The following is a 19,794-nucleotide window of genomic DNA, read 5'->3' as shown; positions in this document are numbered from 1 at the left end:
GGGACCGGGTACCTGTCGTTAGTAGTAGCATTGTTTAGACGCCAGAAATCCCCACTAGGGCGCCAACCCCCATCCGACTTAGGAACCATGTGCAGGGATGAGGACCATGGCCGCTCCATGTTGGCGAACTCCTCTTTAGCAATGGCCAACTTAGCTGCATCCAAACGGTACACGCAGCTGCTAGCGAGTGCCTGCCTTTTCGTTTCCCGGCTGCTGGAAGGAACATGGTGGGATACAACGCCGGGCCTTCACTCCAAAACGGCGGTGGTAAAAACACAGGCTGGTCTCCATCCTTTGGTGCTCCGCGACAGCAGCCACATCCGTAGAGTCACCGTCAGGCACGCAGGGCAGCAGAGCATGCACAGAAAACTGGCGGGAAGCCAACAAAGGTCCGTCTGCTTCTTCAGCCAAACCTCTGTAATCCTTGGTTCAAAAAATATCTCTGAGTCTCTACAGCTTTGTTTGCAACTCACTTCACATGCAGAAAAAAATCAGTCAAGTGCGGCCCCGGAACCCTCTTTATACTTCCGCCCCACCCCGGAAACTCAGCCTCCAGAATAAAGTGTAAGTTTGTGTGTGAGACCTACAGAATAGTGTCGCCACAATGTCATATTTTTGATAAAGCACTAAACTTCAAATACCTAACTTCTCTTCTAATTCTGGAATCATTTTTTGTAGATTTTAAACTCTGCACCATGTCAAAAAAAAAAAAAAAAAAGGAAATACATGTTTGCAGAATGCAGATTTCTAGAACAAGGAACAGCTGAACATGTGTCGTTGCCTTTTGTTAAATAAATAAAAAAACAAGACTCTTTGAAGCTTAAGAAAAGAAAAATACGAACCCCGAAACTTCTGGTTTAGTGAAGAGGGTCTCATTAAAATGTTTGTATTCCTCTAAATGTTAAAGCTACTCAGGCCCACACTCCAGCGCAGCAGGTGGCGGTAACGCCCTGAAACGTGCGTCTTAAAACTCCCGCCATTAAACAAAGAACCGGAAGTACGAACCGGAAGCAGCTACAGTACGCAACGCTAACAACTGTCTCTACTTTCCTGCAAATACACGATGAACTAAAAGAGCCCGTTGGTTTGGATTGAATTATTAACTTGAGCACATAATGTTGATCCTGACGTGAAAGCTTCCGCTTTGTTTTCAACTCTTTCACTCTTGAATTGAGTTCCAGCGACCGAACACGTTTTCCCAGCGGACTGTGTGTGAAAGAAAAGCTGCAGAGAGATCTGATCAAGATGTCTAAAGTCCAGCTGCTGAGAGCTTTAGTGAACCAGAGACTGAGTGCAGCTGCTGAAGAGATATTTGAGCTGTTTGAAGGAACGCTAGCAGAATATGAGGAGGAAATCTGTCGATCCAAAGAGGAAAATGAGCGACAACAAAAACTACTGGATGTTGTTTTTAACCCGGAAGTCCGCTTACATCGATCAGGTTAGTGCAGTTCACTTTTTATGTGGTATTCCTCTAAACTTGTGAGACATCAAAAAACTCTCCTTTGCCATGACAGCCAGCAAAGAGAGGTGAACAGCTCCCTCAGGAAGTCTGTGTGAGACAACTTATGACCATTCAAATGTGATCAATGCAGACATACACCAATACAGTGCATCAAGCATTCCTCACAGTAGTCGAAGAACTTTAATGACAATGATGGTGCTCATAGAGAGTGGTGAAATGTTTGTGAATATATTTTTCCCTCGCATAAAGATAGATAGATAGATACTTTATTGATCCCGAGGGAAATTCAGGGCATCCAGTAGCAGTATACAGACAGGCAGGACACAAGACATTGGTTACAATACACACCCGCTGTCCCCCCTCCCCTCTGTATACAATAATCCCCAAACAAGATTTAGCTGTCCCTATGTGACTAAGAGTAAACATAATTACAGGTTAAACCTGTGCAGTTAGCATTAGCATTAGACTTAAACTTATATAGTATAATGTACATAACCTGTGAGGAGAGAAAAAACATTTGCTGGTTAAAAGAGACCTGTAAACAGTTAAAGGTGGTTGTAGTAAAGATCACTATCTTGTTTCATTTCACTTCCTCTTTTTTCCGACCGCACCTCCTTTAGTACACTTCCTGGTTTCTCCCCTCCCCCTTGAATGTTTGCTGTTTGCACTCGGTCACTGATTATTAGACTGAATTCCCCCAGTCACTGTGTCCCGCTTAGTTTAGTTTTTCATTAAACACAAATCAGATGAGTACAGAAGTTACAAAGCTCAAATGTTTGACTCTCCACAGACGTCCAGCTGCTGGTGGTGAGAGATGAAGAGGTTCCCCCTGAGCAGCAGGAGAGGGGCTCCAGTCTGAACCAGGAGGACCCACCAGAACCAGCACACATTAAAGAGGAAGAAGTCTGGAGCAGTCAGGAGGGAGAGCAGCTTCAAGGATCAGTGGATGCTCATGTCATCAAATTCCCTTTTCCTCTCCCTGTGAAAACCGAAGAGGACGATGAAGAGAAACCTCAGTCCTCACAGCTTCAACAAACCCAAACTGATCAGACCAGAGAGGAATATTCAAAAACAGAAGCTAAAGGAGAGAAGTGTGAGGGATCAGACTCGGACTTTAATCCAGACAGTTATTTACAGCCGGTTACTGATGATGAGTCGTCACACTCTGAGACTGATGATGGTAGGTGTGATTGGGAGACCAGTGAACCTCAGGAAGGTTTGAACCCTGTGCAAAACAAAGACGTACCTGGAAGTGATGTGAACTGTAAAACTGGAAATACATCAGTTAGCTCCTCTGAATGTCCTACGAGCTCAGGACGAAAGAAAAAACTGCGGAAACATGAAAGAATCCTTACAGGAGATAAACAATTTGCTTGCTCAGTTTGTGATAAAACATACAGAGATAATGTCGATCTAAAAAGACACTCTTTCGTTCACACGGGAGAGAAACCATTGAGCTGTTCAGTTTGTAGTAAAAGATTCACACAAAATACAGACCTTAAACGACACTCTGTGGTCCACACAGGGGAGAAACCATTTAGTTGTACAGTTTGTGGGAAGAGATTCACACAACGTGGAACTCTCAAACAACACTCTCTTGTCCACACAGGGGAGAAACCGTTCAGTTGTTCAGTTTGTGGTAAAGGGTTTACAAATAGTGGAGATCTGAAAAGACACTCCATTTTACACACGGGAGAGAAACCATTTAGTTGCAGTATTTGTGACAGAACATTCAGTTATAAACAGAATTTCAGAACACACAAGTGTGTTGCTAAGAGCAGAAAGAAAAAATGAAACCGTTTACATTTCACTGCACATCTGTATGAATATGTGATAAATACAAATCTTGAAAACCTCAAGATGTCACCGTGACGGTAGAAGGGTAATGTCGAACATTTGCCGTTTTTTCAAAGGTTCAGTTTTGGACTTTTCATGCCTCTGTTGTAGAGAGCTGTACAGAGCAATTGCGGACTGACGTGCAGGAAAGGAGGCAATAGTCAGATTTGATCCTGTGCCGCTTTGAAAACTGCATCTGTATGTGGGGAGTGCAAAGTCGTCTGAGGCAACACACGGTGAAGAAACTTTTGATTTGCTTAGTGTGTGTGATCAGAGATTCACACAAAGTGGTTCTCTAAACAGACGCTCTAAGGTCCTCACAGGGGAGAAACCGTTCAGTTTTCAGTCTGTGGTAAAGTTCTCTAAAAGAACCTTATGTTTTACACTCAGCAGAGAAACCATGCAGTTGCAGTGTTTGTGATAGAAGATTCACTCAGCGAAAGAACGTCAGAAAACTCAGGTTTGTAAGAACAGCCAGAATTTTCTCCAACATCAAGAACCCGATTTTCCAAACGGACCTTTAGCTTTTGAAGTTAGATGACATGCTGGCAATCTCTCATGCGTCAAAAGGTGTAATTTCTAAAATACATAACTATATATATATATCCTCTTTCGAAAACACATCTATTGCAAAAATTAAGGCAGATTGGGAAATTGAACTGGGGGAACATGGAAGATGGCAGCTGGAACTTTGCTCTTTAAAGAATAAATGATAGTACTTCCTGTGCAAAGTTGAATATTCTACAATTCAAAGTTCTGCATCGGGTTCATTTCTCCAAAGCTAAACTTTCAAATATGTATGCTAGCTGTGACAGATGTCATAATACTTGCGCTAATTTAACTCACGTTTTGGCCATGTCCTGCTCTTTTATCTTAAGGGGGGAGGGGGGGGGGGTTAAGATCTAATTAATATTAAGATCTCCAACAAAGAGCAGCTGCAGCTGTATTTGGTATTACAAATAAAGATAACTACACACTGAGGAGAAGACGTTCAGATATTATTGCTTTTATAACACTGCCTGCACGCAGAAGAATACCATTGCATTGGAAGTCATCAAGCCCACCCAATGTGATTTATTACACTTCATACAAATGGAAACGGTTAAATATTTACTGAGAGGGTCCAGGAACAAATTTCACAGCATCTGCCATCCAGTAATAATGTATTTAGCCAAACTTCAAACTCCTCCCGGATATTACATAGGAGACAAAATCAAAGTTATTATTATTATTTTTTTTTTTACTTTCTTATCACTAATATTTCTATTTTTTTTCTCTCTCTCTCTCTGTTTACGTATTACAGTGGAGTGATCCAGGTTGGGGGATTATAGTCTGTTTTTTCTTTCAGTTCTTTTATTTTTGGTGTTACTGTGTTTTTTTAAAAGAGTATGCTTGTATTCCTTCTATTGGTTGTGAATAAAAATATATATGGAAAAAAAGAGCAGCCTGTAAGAATGAAACCTCAAGATATTTGTCAAATGTCTCTGTTAAAGCATAAAGGTAACGTCAAACTTTTGCTCTTTTTTTCAAAGGTTCAGTTTTGGACTTTTCATGCCTCTGTTGTAGAGACGGGACAGAGCGATTGCGGACTGACATGCATGAAAGGAGGCAATAGTCAGATTTGATCCTGTGCCGCTTTGAAAACTGCATCTGTATGTGGGGAGTGCAAAGTCGTCTGAGGCAACACACGGGGAAGAAACTTTTGATTTGCTTAGTGTGTGTGATCAGAGATTCACACAAAGTGGTTCTCTAAACAGACGCTCTAAGGTCCTCACAGGGGAGAAACCGTTCAGTTTTTCAGTCTGTGGTAAAGTTCTCTAAAAGAACCTTATGTTTTACACTCAGCAGAGAAACCGTGCAGTTGCAGTGTTTGTGATAGAAGATTCACTCAGCGAAAGAACGTCAGAAAACTCAGGTTTGTAAGAACAGCCAGAATTTTCGCCAACATCAAGATTTTCTTAGATAGTCAAGAACAGATGTTCTTAACGTTCACTGTGAAAAGGAGTTTTCTGAGTTTTGGACAGGAGGAGTTCATGTTAAAGTAGACTTGCTCTTGGCTTCAAGAGTTCAAAGTGCTTCAAACATCCTAAACAGTCTCCTGATTTTCAGCCCTGTGTGCAACTCTCTCCAGAACAGCTTGAAACTGGCAGACTGTTCTTTCTAAAAGGTTTCTTGGTTGTGTTTGTGTCTGGTGTGTTCTGCTGCCCTCTCAGCCAGGTCATCCACGTGACGGAGGTCTTGATTTAAACGAGTTCATCACCTGGTTCAATGAACAGGAGCTCCTAAAGGTATACTGCACGGACAGGAGGGACTGTCTGCACCCCAGTACTCAGGCCCATACTCCAGCACAGTAGGTGGCGCTAATGTCTTCAACACCCACCTTTCTTTTCTCCTTCTTTTTTTGCTAATGGCCTAACTCTGTATTTTCCAGTAAAATCACGATGAACTAAAAGAGCCTGTTGGTTTGGATTGAATCATTAACTTGAGCACATTATGTTCATCCTGACGTGAAAGCTTCCGCTTTGTTTTAAACTCTTTCACTCTTGAATTGAGTCCCAGCGACCGAACACGTTTTCCCAGCGGACTGTGTGTGAAAGAAAAGCTGCAGAGAGATCTGATCAAGATGTCTAAAGTCCAGCTGCTGAGAGCTTTAGTGAACCAGAGACTGAGTGCAGCTGCTGAAGAGATATTTGAGCTGTTTGAAAGAACGCTAGCAGAATATGAGGAGGAAATTTGTCGATCCAAAGAGGAAAATGAGCGACAACAAAAACTACTGGATGTTGTTTTTAACCCGGAAGTCCGCTTACAGGGATCAGGTTAGTGCAGTTCACTTTTTATGTGGTATTCCTCTAAACTTGTGAGACATCAAAAACAGCCAGCACAGAAAGGTGAACAGCTCCCTCAGGATGTCTTGACATAAAAATAATAGTACTGTAAATTAATAAGTCTTAAGCCCCTTTTCGACCAGAGGAGCTGTACCCCAGAACTTCCACCAAATCAAGCAGGGTAGAAGTGTACCCCTAAAAAAGACCCTGCTAGGGGTTCTGTACTTTCTGAAGGTCCAGGGACTTTTGGCAATAGAGTATGCAGCTCCTGAAGGGCTCTGATTGGTCAGTCAGCGGAGGAAGTTAGATCACCCACTGTGTTTGAAAGACTGCAGCTGAACCCTCACTGTTTTTACCCAACCTTTTATTTGAATCAAAGTTTGACTGTTACATTTATAAAAAGGTACAAACCACATGATTATAGACTGAGTATGACTTTAAGAACAAATGAACTAAAGTAAAAATAAATGGTAAAAGAGGTTTGATCTGGATTTAAAACCATTATCATGTTTTATTCTCTTCAACTTGTTAAGTTTTAGTGTTTTTATGTTGTTCACTAATTTGTGGAAATAAAACTACTTGGTTTGCCTTCTACAAAAATAATTTACATTTATGTTTGTATAAAATAGTGCATGACTTGTGTACTCTTGCTTTCATTATTCTCCATTAAAAAAAACATACTAACTTTGGTGACTGAAAACCGTTTTCAGAAATCCCATTTTAAAATGATCCCTGCAAAGATCTTCTGTTTTCACAATTTAATAAGTCAGATGTTCTCAAGTTTAAATGTCATAATCACAATCAATATTATAGATGGAGATGTTCCCTTCATGACATCACAAAGGGCAGTAGCCCCTCCCACAGCTCGGTGTTTGTTCTGCCTTCTCACCTTCTCTCTTGTGTTACTGTGCTCGAAGGTTCCTGTCAGCTCTGCAGCCTTTGTTTACAAACTGTGACATCACTGGACTAACGCTAGTTTATCATCTAACACACTGTGTTCATTTAGTGACACATGGTTAAGTTAGTTTTACTGAAAGAAGAGATTTATATTTATCAAGGGGGGCGGGACATGGTTGATTGACAGACATCACCATGGTTACTCCCTCTCACCTGCCTGCTGCACTCTGACGAGAGGAGAACGAGCTGCAGACTGACGTCACTTCAAGCAGCATGTATGGAGGTCAAAGTAAAGAGATCAGTGATTGTAGGCCTTTACAAGGAACAAGTGGAGAATATCTTTGGTTGCTTGGCAACAAGACAGTGTCGTGGATAAAGAGTGAGAAGAACTATTCAATGAAAACCCCCAAGATCCATCTGGTCTCAATGAACATTTATTCTCACAGGGTGATGAGAGAAAGAGGCCATCACGCCACATAGAGTCACTGCCCCATCACGCCACATAGGGTCACTGCCCCATCACGCCACATAGGGTCACTGCCCCATCACGCCACATAGGGTCACTGCCTGAAGACACATTTTATATGACAGATATATATGAGACGTGTACAGCATAAAAAAAACACACATGGTACTCGTGAAGTAAAATTTTCCATAACAGTTTAAGTGACGTTGGAGGTTAAGGGTTGTTGTTGTTGTGGGATTCTGTTACATGATCACAGCAGCCGCGCTGATATTCAGTAACCGCTCTCCTTCTCTTGTGATATTCTTTATTTTCCCACTTTGAAAAACAAACATACGATGGCGTGTGGTGTTCTGGTTTAACGTGACACTGTGTCCCGCTTAGTTTAGTTTTTCATTAAACACAAATGAGATGAGTACAGAAGTTAAAAAGCTCAAATGTTTGACTCTCCACAGACGTCCAGCTGCTGGTGGTGAGAGATGAAGAGGTTCCCCCTGAGCAGCAGGAGAGGGGCTCCAGTCTGAACCAGGAGGACCCACCAGAACCAGCACACATTAAAGAGGAAGAAGTCTGGAGCAGTCAGGAGGGAGAGCAGCTTCAAGGATCAGTGGATGCTCATGTCATCAAATTCCCTTTTCCTCTCCCTGTGAAAACCGAAGAGGACGATGAAGAGAAACCTCAGTCCTCACAGCTTCAACAAACCCAAACTGATCAGACCAGAGAGGAATATTCAAAAACAGAAGCTAAAGGAGAGAAGTGTGAGGGATCAGACTCAGACTTTAATCCAGACATTTATTTACAGCCTGTTACTGATGAAGAGTCGTTACACTCTGAGACTGATGATGGTAGGTGTGATTGGGAGACCAGTGAACCTCAGGAAGGTTTGAACCCTGTTCAAAACAAAGACGTACCTGGAAGTGATGTGAACTGTAAAACTGGAAATACATCAGTTAGCTCCTCTGAATGTGCTGCAGGAGAGAAACCATCGGTTTGCTCAGTTTGTGGTAGAAGATTCAAAGTCAATGCAAATCTAAAAAAACACATGCTTATCCACACAGGAGAGAAACCATTTAGCTGTTCAGTTTGTGGTAAAACATTCAGAGCCAATGGAAATCTAAAAGCTCACATGCTTATCCACACAGGAGAGAAACCATTTAGTTGTCCATTTTGTGATAAAACATTCAGATTCAATGGAAATCTAAAAGCACACTTGCTTATCCACACAAGAGAGAAACCATTGAGCTGTTCAGTTTGTGGTAAGAGATTCAGATTCAATATAGACCTGAATACACACTCTACTGTCCACTGGGGAGAGAAACCATTGAGCTGTTCAGTTTGTGGTAAAAGATACATACGAAGTACAGATCTAAAAAAACACTCTGCTTCACACACAGCGGAAAAATTGTAAAGTTTCAGTTTGTGCATTAAGAGATTTACATGGCTTGAAATTGTCAAAACTTGAATGCTGACCAAGATGTTGGCCTACACTGATTTAAAAAAAAAAAAAAAAAAAAAGGCAGATGGATGGCGACTGAGCTGGACACATCGCAAAAACTAGATAGATACTTTATTGATCCCGAGGGAAATTCAAGGCATCCAGTAGCAGTATACAGACAGGCAGGACACAAAATTAGAGCAACAATCAACCACTGACTGTTCAGTTTGGACTAACAGCTGATATTGGTGCGTCAGAGCCTTTCGTCCTCCAAGTTTGTTTCCTCATAACGCCGTTGATTGTGAGTTGGTTGGCTCCTCTCTAGGTCAGCCGATCCCTCAGTTGGTTTTGCATATTTTATAATAAACACATTTACAGAGTGACACAGTTATCTATAGAGTTGTTGATTTCTTTAATTATTTGAAATGTAAAATCAAACATTTGGGAGCGGCAGTAGCTCAGTCTGTAGGAACACGAAGGTCACCGGTTCAAGTCTCAGTGCGGAACAAAGTGTAAATATGGAAGTCGCTCTTGGTGCTGAAGAGGAGCCAGGTCACTTTCCAAACACTGCCACGATGTTCTTCACATCCCTGGAGCATTCCCTGCTTGGCAGTGTGTAGCACATCTGTCCATTAATGCATGTCCACAGGTCCTGTTTGTGCATGTGTGTGATTCAGGCCTATGTGCACAAGTGTAACACTGGAATTCCTCTCAGGAATTAATAAAGTAATAAAGTATGCAAGATTAAATATTTAAATGGAGGAAGCTGTACAAGCATACAATACTCACACATGACTTTTCCAGACTCTCGTTAAAAGCAACAAATAACCAAATCAAATAATTTGCCCAGACTTTGTAAGCAGTGTTGATTCTAGAGTCTGGTGTGGCCCTCCAACCAGTGAGTGTCTCCTATACACAGGTTATCCCTGTCTTCATTTTTCTCTGATAACTTTCATTTACAAACTTTCGTTTCAGAGCAATAATGCCTGCAACATTAGCTTCGCAGCGAGAGTGAGTGCTGTCAGATGGAGCGCCCTCAGTGAGGTGTCCTGCAGTCATTGCAAAATTTGTTCAATTTGAGCCACTTATGAGCTTTCAACTATCAGGGTCTCCCATTTATCAGGGGCCCCTGCCTGTTGATGAACAGCGCCCGTTTGTAAGTCGGGCTGAGCGAAATGGCCTCAAAACAACACGATTAATTGAACTGATTTGAATTTGAACTCGATTAAGATGAAAGATTATTTTGGTTATTTTGTCCTCATAGTTCCCTGACACGCTCTATACTGTAAATAACAACAAATAAAGCTGGGATTTTGTTTCAAATGGAAGAGTGAATATCTAATGAACTATTTTGTGGTTATTTATTAAATATTTCAAACTGAAATGATATCTTTGAAATGAAAACGACACATTTGAGTTTAAACGTCGAAATGAACTTCTATAAAAAAAATTGCATTTCTTGGAAACAGTTTTTCCGCAGTGTTTCCATTTGACTTCTATTTGTTCGGCGTCTTCTTCTCTAAGACCAAGGACGAGAGGGGTCCAGCTGCAGCCGCTACAAAGACTCCGGTCCAGCAGGGGGCGGTGTGCACCATTCAATTGGGAGCTTTACAGTTTCCGGGTTTCGTCAGCTCTCTCCCAGTTAGCATCATAGACTGTTAGCATACGTGTCTGTGTGCTATCAGAGTGACGTTAGGAAAGCTGTCAGAGTATTCTCGTCCTTCTCTCCGTGTCAGATGTCCGGCTTTCAGGATCTTAAAGAGTTATTCAGACGGCGGCTGCTCGCTGCGGCTCACACAGAGCCGAGAGGACAAACAACAACTACAACAACAACAACAACAGCAGCAGCATGTGGATACGAAGAGGAGCTCCTCCGACAAAGATCACTGCTGGCTGTGATTTTAACTCCAGAAATCAAGCTGCACAGAGCAGGTTGGTGTTCTTCTGATCCTGCTCATGGTTCAGGGAGCCTTTATGAGCTAATGTTCGGAGACGTACAGTGTTAGCCACAGCTAGCTCCTGCTAACAACATCACAGACTTAATGACTCTTTAGTGGCTGATTTAAAGATAATTATATGTCTGATGCAGATCAGATTATTTTGGAAGACAGTGGGGAAAGTTTCAGGTGTAAGTGGAGGTAGCTGTATTCAGCAGTGTGCAGGAAGTCTCAGGATAGCTGGTTAGCTCCGAGTTGACAGACAACAGAGTTAGCATTGAACCCTACAGTAGCTAACATGGACCAAACACTGTCAGGTCTTTCTTTATGAAACTTTGTTAAACTTCACTCATCGTCAGGGTTTGACATTCACCTTATTTCCTCATCCGCCGCTGAGGATTGTTGTTTTCAAAAGCTACTCATTGTTTTCATGGTAAATTGTTTTTCTGCCACAAAAAATAAATAAATTAAATGCATCATCTTTTCGTTCATTGCACTCCATTGAACAGTGTGTAATCCTGTAATTGGGTTAAAGTATTCAGTTTGATCAGGTAACAGCATACCTTAGCACCGGTGATCATATGACATGTCTCCTCTCTCATACTTTCTAACTTTCAAACAAACACTTAAATGTTTGTTAGACAGTTTTACAGTTTCTGATGGAAACAATTATCTCCTACGCACCTGTTGTGTGAAAAACAAGTTGTTTATTTAGTAATCAAAGCTGATGGGATGTCGTTTTTTTCCCCCTTCTCGTATATCACTCATTGATTTGACGATGCAGAGGATCAGACTTCAGTGAAACTTCTCAACATGAGCAGAGTTTAGATTGGCTTTGAAAACACAAACAGGATCAGGCTTTACTGAACCAAAGAGAATTTAATAATCCCTTTTTTCCACAGATGTCCAGCTGCTGACGGTGAAAAAAGAAGAGGTTCCCTCTGAGCAGCAAGAGAGGAGCAAGGAAGACCCACCAGAACCACCACACATTAAAGTGGAACAAGAGGAACTGTGGAGTAGTCAGGAGGCAGAGCAGCTTCAAGGGTCAGAGGAGGCTGATATCGGCATGGTCACTTTTTTTCGTGTCCTTGTGAAGACAGAAGAAGTAGAAGAAGAAGAGAAACCTCAGAGCTCACAGCATCATGAAAACCAAAGTGAAGAGAGCAGAGACACACAGCATATAAAAACAGAATCTGATGGAGAGGACTGTGGAGGAGCAGAACCAGGCAGAGACTTTAATCCAGACAGTCATTTACAGCCAGATACTCCTGACAAGACTTCAGACTTTTCTGGATCTGATACTGATGACAGTGGTGATTGGGAGGAGGGTGATCAACCTCAGGAAGGTTTAAACCCTCAAAACAAAGACATACCTGTAAGTGATGTGAACTGTAACACTGGAGATACATCGGTTATCTCCTCTGAATGTTTAACAAGCTATGGACAAATGAAACATCTGAAAAACAAAGAAATCCATGCAGGAGAGAAACCATTTAGTTGCTCAGTTTGTGGTAAAAGATACCCAAAGAAAATAAATTTACATAAACACATGCAACGCCATTCCTTAGAGAAACCGTTCAGCTGCTCAGTTTGTAACCTGAGTTTTAACTGGAGAGGAGAGATGATGACGCACATGAAAATTCATAGCGGAGAGAAACCATTCAGTTGTTCAGTTTGTGGCAAAAGGTTTTCTCGACAGGGCGATCAGAGAACACACTCTCTCTTCCACACAGAGGAGAAACCCTTTGGTTGTTTAGTTTGTGGTAAAAGATTTGTTCGAAAGGGTGACCTTAAAAGACACTCTGTTGTCCACACAGGAGTGAAACCATTCAGTTGTTCAGTTTGTGGTAAAAGTTTTTCTCGAATTGCACTATTAAGACAACACTCATTTATCCACACAGGAGAAAAACCATTTAGTTGTTCAGTTTGTGGTAAAACGTTCAGAGAAAGTAGAGCTCTAAATTATCACTCTCAAATTCATACAGGAGAGAAAACATTTAGTTGTTCAGTTTGTGGTAAAAGTTTTTTTCGACTTGTACAATTGAGACTACACTCTCTTGACCACACAGGAAAGATTCCGTTTACTTGTTCAGTGTGTGGGAAACAATTTGCTCAACGAGGAACTCTGAAAAAGCACTCAGCTATGCACGCCGAGGTGAAACCGTTCAGCTGTTCAGTTTGTGGGAAAAGATTTGCTCAACATGGAAATCTGAAACGACACTCTGTTGTCCACACAGGGGAGAAACCGTTCAGTTGCTGTGTTTGTGAAAGAAAATTCACTCAGCATGACTATCTCAAGAGACACAAGTGTGTTAGATAGAGCAGCAGAAGTACAAGAAAATGTAAGATCATGACATGCTACCTTTGAAGTACAAAGGCAACATTTGGTGTCTTCAATTGTGATTTTGAAAAGAAAAGTTAATTTCTGTAATTATTCCTAAAGTTATCTTTATTTCATCATTAATGTGTAGATTTAATACAGTACTTTTTGTATAACAATAAAGCTTCAGTTGACTAACCACTCCCACGTTTTCCAGGTTTTTATTTTTTGCTGTACCGACTGGACAGATTTTTCTATTTAAACTTCTAATATTTTAGTTTTTTAATAAGTACATGATGCAAGGCGAAAGAAGCAGCTACCCTTTTGACACCAGTGGTTATTACCCTCTGTAAATTTAGATTTAAAAAAAAAAAATCCAGGAAACTTGTTCTAGACTTGACTAAACTTCAACTACAAGAAAAAAAAACATGTACAAACTTTACCCTAGTTAATACAGATGATTCAACAGATTGTAAGAAAGGAAAAACTAGATTTTCATCCCTAAGAGGAAATTCAGTCAGGGAGGTAACTATCAGCTCTGATTAGTCAATCAGTTTTGATTGGATGAAGGATCAGAGTTATTCACAATAAGGCGTGTAGCTGAGCTGATTGACAGGTGGGCTGGGAGGTGATTTAACCTATCACAATCCTTATTGAGTCTGCCGTCAGCAGATCGTCATATCGAAGAAACACTGAACAAACTATATTAATAATATTAAGATGTTTCAGATAGAACTGAAGTTTACCAAAGACTAAAGTTCTCACAGGCGAAGATGTGGGAAGCAGAGCCCCATGTAGGATTCGTGATCCAGGCTGTCTACGATGTACAACCAAGCTAATTCAACCTGTTCAGCTGGGGATTAATGGAGTCACAGCATGCAACATTTTCCTAAATACAGGGACCCTGGAATACATTCTCAGCTGCTGTTTGATGTCTCTGTGCCACGACCAAGTCCTGAAAGCCATAACAAACACCATTGCTCTCATCCGGCCCGAAATAATACTTATCTCAGAGACCTCCAAGCAGATCGTTCTCCTGGAACTCTCCATACGCTCCGAGGACCGTATCGAGGAGGCCAATGAGAGAAAGAGGGCAAAATACACTGAGCTCTGCAGGATGTTTCTCTTCAGGAAAACAAAACAACAATAACATTTGGCGTAAATTTGATGAAGGTTCTGACAGCAAACTAAGATCTGTGTATCTCAAACTACCTTTACCCCCTAAAACCAAAGAAATACGTTTCAAAATCATGAACGACATTTACCCCTCTAAAGAATTATTTAGGCTGCACGTCAAAATCGAAGATAACATCTGTTCATTTTGCAAAAATGAGACCATATCTTTTTCTTATGCGATGTGATTCATACGTTGAGATCCATAAATGGATCGCAAAAGGAATATCGTCACATCTGTCTTCCATCCCCAGAGATGATACTACATTTGGAATAATCTCAAACAACACAAATGAGGAACTTTGTCTTAATATGATTCTGTCTGACAAAATTCTTTATACACAAAAATAGATTTTTACAATCACCAAATTTTGTCTCCTCCTTGAATGAATTTAAACTATCTCAAGTCCTTTACATTAGTTAATGGGGAAAAAGCAAAAACAATATATGTTTTGAAAAACTTAGAATGAACACATTACACACCCTTGTATATTTCATTCATTATTTATCTTTCTCTTTATAATTTATTTCATTTTCTTTTCAGTTCAGACCTCATTAATTGCTCTTTTAAGACTCATTTAATTTTTAGATTTTGAAATGACAGGATAAATATTGATACGACATTTGTAAAATGTGTTATGTTCATGTTGCAATTTTGTCTATTGTTTTCTATTTTTATACAGTTATAAAAAACGTTTAATAAAGTTTTTTGGGGAAAAATTATTCAGATACAAAAGTAAAGCTGCTCAATCATCACTTCTGGGTCTCTATACATGTGTGACTGTGTCTGCAGAGAAAATGCTGGGAGGAATGATTGTGTTATAAAATGTGTTGATGATCCAGAATATCAAGATAATTAATAAAATAATAGTTAACAAAATAAACTGGATCAGTAAAGATGATTTAGTTACTTGGACCTTAAACTCTTATTACCTCCTGTCATAGACTGCTGTAGTTTTGAGTCCTAAAACCAGGAAGTGAGTTAGCATTTTAGCGCCATGGGTTCCTAACTCTATAAGTCAATGTGGATTTTGAATGTGTTTGTGTTTAGACGCCTGAAATAGTCTGTGGTTAACACAAGCTGAAGAGATGTTGATGTTTTGTTAGACGAGATAAACTACGTTAGCTAAGACCCCACTTGTGACTTTTAAAGTTTTTACGCGAACTTTAAACGTCAGTTGCTAACGAGTAGCTAACTGAAACTACAGTGGTTGTCATGGAGACATTAAACGCCATCACGCCGGGAACTCTCTCCCGAATCCTCCTTACAGCCTCTAGTCATGTTTTTCAGTGCTCTTGTAAATATTAGGTTAATAAACAACTTATTAAGCTAACATTTAGCTAGCTTGTCAAATCCGCTGATTAGATCGATGAAGCATAACGGTTGTGACGTCATTATAAACCGACCGCGGTGTAGTTCGGTCGCGCATAACGTTAGCTTTTTACTTCTCTCGGCTGCATTAACTCTTCAAACTTCATATAAATGACGTTCATCTGTAAAGATTATCCTGATGAACAAGACAGCAACGCGTCAGAAATGTGTGTTTGACACAGAGATTATTTTCTGCAATGATCCAAAATCCCATAGGCAAATTTACGTAGGAACCAACGGCGCCATTTTTTCGGGTTGGCCTACAAAAATACGTCATTACTACACCAGCCTATTAATTACGCAGAAGAAGAAACCGGAAGTAGGGCACGGGGTACATCCCAAGTGTCTTATTTGCAGTCTCCTCAGTCCTCAGTCCTCGGCCGAACCGGAAGTAGTTCTAAAGCCGCCATGTTGAGGATCGTCCCAAAGCTCTAATAGCGAACGGAGGAGAGAGGATCGAGGAGAGAGGAGGCTGATCCGAGGAGCGATGACCGAGGAGACACGAGTGCTGACTTCACGGAAGTCTTTTCACTGGGCCTTTCTCAGTTCCCTTATTTGCACCGAGTGTCCTCCGAGTTGTCTCCTCCACTTGCGTCTTAGTCCCGCCCACCAGAGATGCACGGAGGAAACGAAGCCGAGGAGAGAGGACCGAGGAAATCAGCTTTAAGACACATGAGACGTCGTTTCCTCGACAGCGTCACATGACGCGTAATCAGCTGATCACGTTCAGCTGTCAATCAGCCGAACAGCTGTTTATGTCCACACAAACACACACTGTATTATTTCTAATCAAACACACACACTGTATTATTTCTAATCAAACACACACACTGTATTATTTCTAATCAAACACACACACTGTATTATTTCTAATCAAACACACACACACTGTATTATTTCTCATCAAACACACACACACTGTATTATTTCTCATCAAACACACACACACACACACACTGTATTATTTCTAATCAAACACAGTTACAGTGTTTAGTGTCTTTACCTGATAAAAAAAACACCTGAAGAACAACCTGCAGTCTGGTCATAACCAAAAGGACAGTTTCTACTGACTGAAAGATTTCATTTTGAATTGTCTATAATTATTGATTATTATTAAACAGTTTGGACTGAACCTAGCCTGTATTTAGACAACGAACTCTGTATTTTATAAACACAGATATTTATGTGTCAGGATACTGAAAATGATTGATTAGAATCTAAATGATGAAACGTTCAGAAGATAAATAAGTGAGAATATAAAACGGGCTCCTCTTCATCAGACTCTTTTTAATCCCAGCTCATCACAGAGCGACTCTTTACAAACTCACTGATGTTCATCATCTGTTTAAATGTCCCACGCTCCGTTTAGCCTCTTTTTAATCTCCCTCTTTTCTCCCGTATTAAACTCTGCTCATGTTGAGAAGTTTCACTGAAGTCTGATCCTGTGCAGCGTCCAATCACTGAGTGATATACGAGAAGGGGGCGTGTCTGTCAGTGAAAAGACTTCCGTGAAGTCAGCTCTCGTGTCTCCTCGGTCATCGCTCAAACTCACACTCATCGTGTGTGTGTGTGTGTGTGTGTGTGTGTGTGTGTGTGTGTGTGTGTGGACATAAACAGCTGTTCAGCTGATTGACAGCTGAACGTGATCAGCTGATGTCGCGTCATGTGACGCTGTCAAGGAAACGACGTCTCATGTCTCTTAAAGCTGATTTCCTCGGTCCTCTCTCCTCGGCTTCGTTTCCTCCGTGCATCTCTGGTGGGCGGGGCTAAGACGCAAGTGGAGGAGACAACTCGGAGGACACTCGGTGCAAATAAGACACTTGAGATTGAGCCACGGTGGGTGAACGCAACGGCGAGGTATCCGGGTTCGGATCAGCTGACTGAGTGAGAAGGTGGGAGTGGATTGAGCAGTGGAGCGGAAGTACGGAGCGTCGTTGGCAGCAGTTACGAAAACTTGGACAAAGCGGGTTACAAACAAACTGTACCGTGAGTGTAGCTATGGGTGACACTTCGGATGGTGATGGTGGTGGATGGACTTCAGAAATGGAGATTAGTCAACGGAAAGCTGCAAGGAAAAAATCATGGTCTGTAGCAAGTAGTGGAGAAGAAGGCTCATCAACACAAGTTTCAAAAAAACTGAAAACTAGAACTAATGGGAACAATAAACCCCAAAGTGACAAGCAGGAGGATTTTAAAGTTATCATTACATTCAGTAATGATAAAGGACATTTTCATCCAGTCAAGGTGACGAAAGCAATAGAGAAAGAAATAGGGAAGATCAAGTATGCTAAACTGTTGGGTAACAGAAGAATTCTCATATCAGCAGTGAACAAGAAACAACAAGAGAAGATCATGAAAATGAATCATCTGGATGGAAGTCAGATTAAAGTTCACCAGGAATGGTTGAGAAAACAAGAGGAGTGATATCAAATGTACCTCTAGAGATGACAATGGAAGAAGTGAAGAAAGAGTTGCAAGGCAGTAAAGTACTCGAAGCTAAAAGACTCCAAACAAATAAAGGTGGTGTCAAGAATGATAGTTTGTCTGTGCTGCTTGTTTTTGAAAAGACAATGCCTTTGGAAGTCAAAATAGGATGGTTCAACTATAAAGTGAGGGAATATATTCTACAACCTCTAAGGTGTTTCAAATGCCAGAGAATAGGGCACATAGCTCAACTATGCAAATGGAAACAGAGATGTGCAAAATGTGGAGAAGAACATGATTATGGTAAATGTAAAAAGGATGCTAAGTTAAAATGCTGTAACTGTGGAGGTGAGCATAGTGCTGCATATGCTGGATGTGTGGTCCAAACTCAAGCTAAAGAAGTACAGATGGAAATATAACAATAATTAACATGTACAATCCTTGTAAATTATTAAATCTGAGTATATTAGAAGACATAATGAGACGAGGAAATGGGAGAGAAATATGGTGCGGAGACTTCAATGCACATAATAATCTCTGGGGAAGTAAGCATACAGACAGTAGTGGCAGAGTAGTGGAAGAATTGATGGATGTTAGGCAGTTAGTTTGTCTAAATAATGGAAATGGTACAAGAATTGATATACGATCTAACTCAGTATCTTGTATTGATCTCACTTTAGTTTCTAATAACTTTGCACACTCTTGTGAGTGGAATATAGAAAATAATACAAACATAGGAAGTGATCATTTTCCAATATGGTGCGCTATAAATGTTGAAATAGATTTCACAGAAAATTCTAGTCATAAGAAATGGTTTTTTTGAAAAAGCAGATTGGAAAAACTTTAAAGAATTATGCTGTAAATTTGCAGATTCAATTTCAATGGAGGGTACCATTGAGGAATGTACAGATGAAGTATCAAAAGTCATACTAAAAGCAGCAGGAAAAAGTATTCCTTTCAAATCAGTAGGGAGTAAAAAGAAAACGGTCCCATGGTGGAATGATAAATGTACGGAAGCTATCAAGGAAAGAAATAGTTCATTGAGATTATTAAGAAATAATTTGAATTCAGAGAACTTAATTAATTATCAAAAGAAAAAAGCTCAAGCTCGTAGAATAAGGACAGTAAAAGGAATGCATGGAGGAGTTACTGTTCTACTATTGGGAGGGAAGTTAAAATAGGAGAGGTTTGGACAATGTTGAAGAAAATGAGTGGAAAGAAAATGTATACTAAAGTACCGGTATTAGAAGAAGATGGAACACAATAACAGATAAAGATAAGGCAAATATGTTGGGAAAGAAGTTTGCCAGTGTACATAGTGGTCAACATTTAGATGATGATCACAGGAAAAATAAAGCCACAATTCTAGACGAAAATAAGGATGTGTATAATAAAAAAGACAGTGAGGAAAATTCTTTAGATGCTGACATCAACATGAATGAATTGATAACAGTTTTAAATAGAATTAAGAACTCTGCTACAGGAGAAGATCAATTAAGTTATGTAATGTTTCAAAAACTTCCTGGGAAAATGTATGAGAGAATATTGGATGTCTTCAATAAGATTTGGAATGAAGGAAAATTACCAACAAATTGGAAGAGTGCATTAATATTGCCAATTAATAAACCTGGGAAAGATCCTAATAATTCG

The 19,794-nt window shown here is 40.4% G+C and overlaps 2 protein-coding genes and 2 long non-coding RNA genes across 5 annotated transcripts in view; 3 read left to right on the top strand and 1 right to left on the bottom strand.

Annotated features, from left to right (window-relative positions):
* Window positions 1–15,200, bottom strand: part of LOC306838923 — a 63,047-nt gene extending 47,847 nt beyond the window's left edge. The window contains exon 1 of the long non-coding RNA XR_013781136.1: window positions 15,122–15,200. This is a non-coding gene — a long non-coding RNA (uncharacterized lncRNA). The remainder of the gene's footprint in view (window positions 1–15,121) is intronic.
* Window positions 958–5,200, top strand: LOC306839752 (uncharacterized protein). 2 transcript variants are annotated; one of them, XR_013781238.1, is made up of 3 exons: window positions 958–1,438; window positions 2,253–3,375; window positions 4,831–5,200. XR_013781238.1 is itself a non-coding variant. In XM_079368637.1 (2 exons), exons 1-2 carry the CDS (start codon window positions 1,246–1,248, stop codon window positions 3,254–3,256), a joined length of 1,197 nt encoding a protein of 398 aa, XP_079224763.1. In that variant the 5' UTR covers window positions 958–1,245; the 3' UTR covers window positions 3,257–3,745. The 2 variants fall into 2 exon arrangements, 1 of the variants encoding a protein (XP_079224763.1); XM_079368637.1 differs by lacking the exon at window positions 4,831–5,200 and having other exon boundaries at window positions 2,253–3,745.
* Window positions 5,744–9,036, top strand: LOC306838917 (uncharacterized protein). Its single transcript, XM_079367338.1, has 2 exons — window positions 5,744–6,114; window positions 7,939–9,036. The coding sequence occupies exons 1-2, from the start codon at window positions 5,922–5,924 to the stop codon at window positions 8,889–8,891; spliced, it is 1,146 nt and encodes a 381-aa protein (XP_079223464.1). The 5' UTR covers window positions 5,744–5,921; the 3' UTR covers window positions 8,892–9,036.
* Window positions 10,616–13,376, top strand: LOC306839536. The gene is made up of 2 exons (XR_013781212.1): window positions 10,616–10,850; window positions 11,758–13,376. It is a non-coding gene; the product is annotated as an uncharacterized lncRNA (long non-coding RNA).
* Window positions 15,201–19,794: the final 4,594 nt, after the last annotated feature.

This window comes from Symphodus melops (genome assembly GCF_947650265.1).
Source record: "Symphodus melops genome assembly, chromosome: 18".
NCBI lineage: Eukaryota > Metazoa > Chordata > Actinopteri > Labriformes > Labridae > Symphodus > Symphodus melops.
Note: the sequence above shows the minus strand (reverse complement) of the source record. Positions and strands in the feature narration are given on the sequence as shown.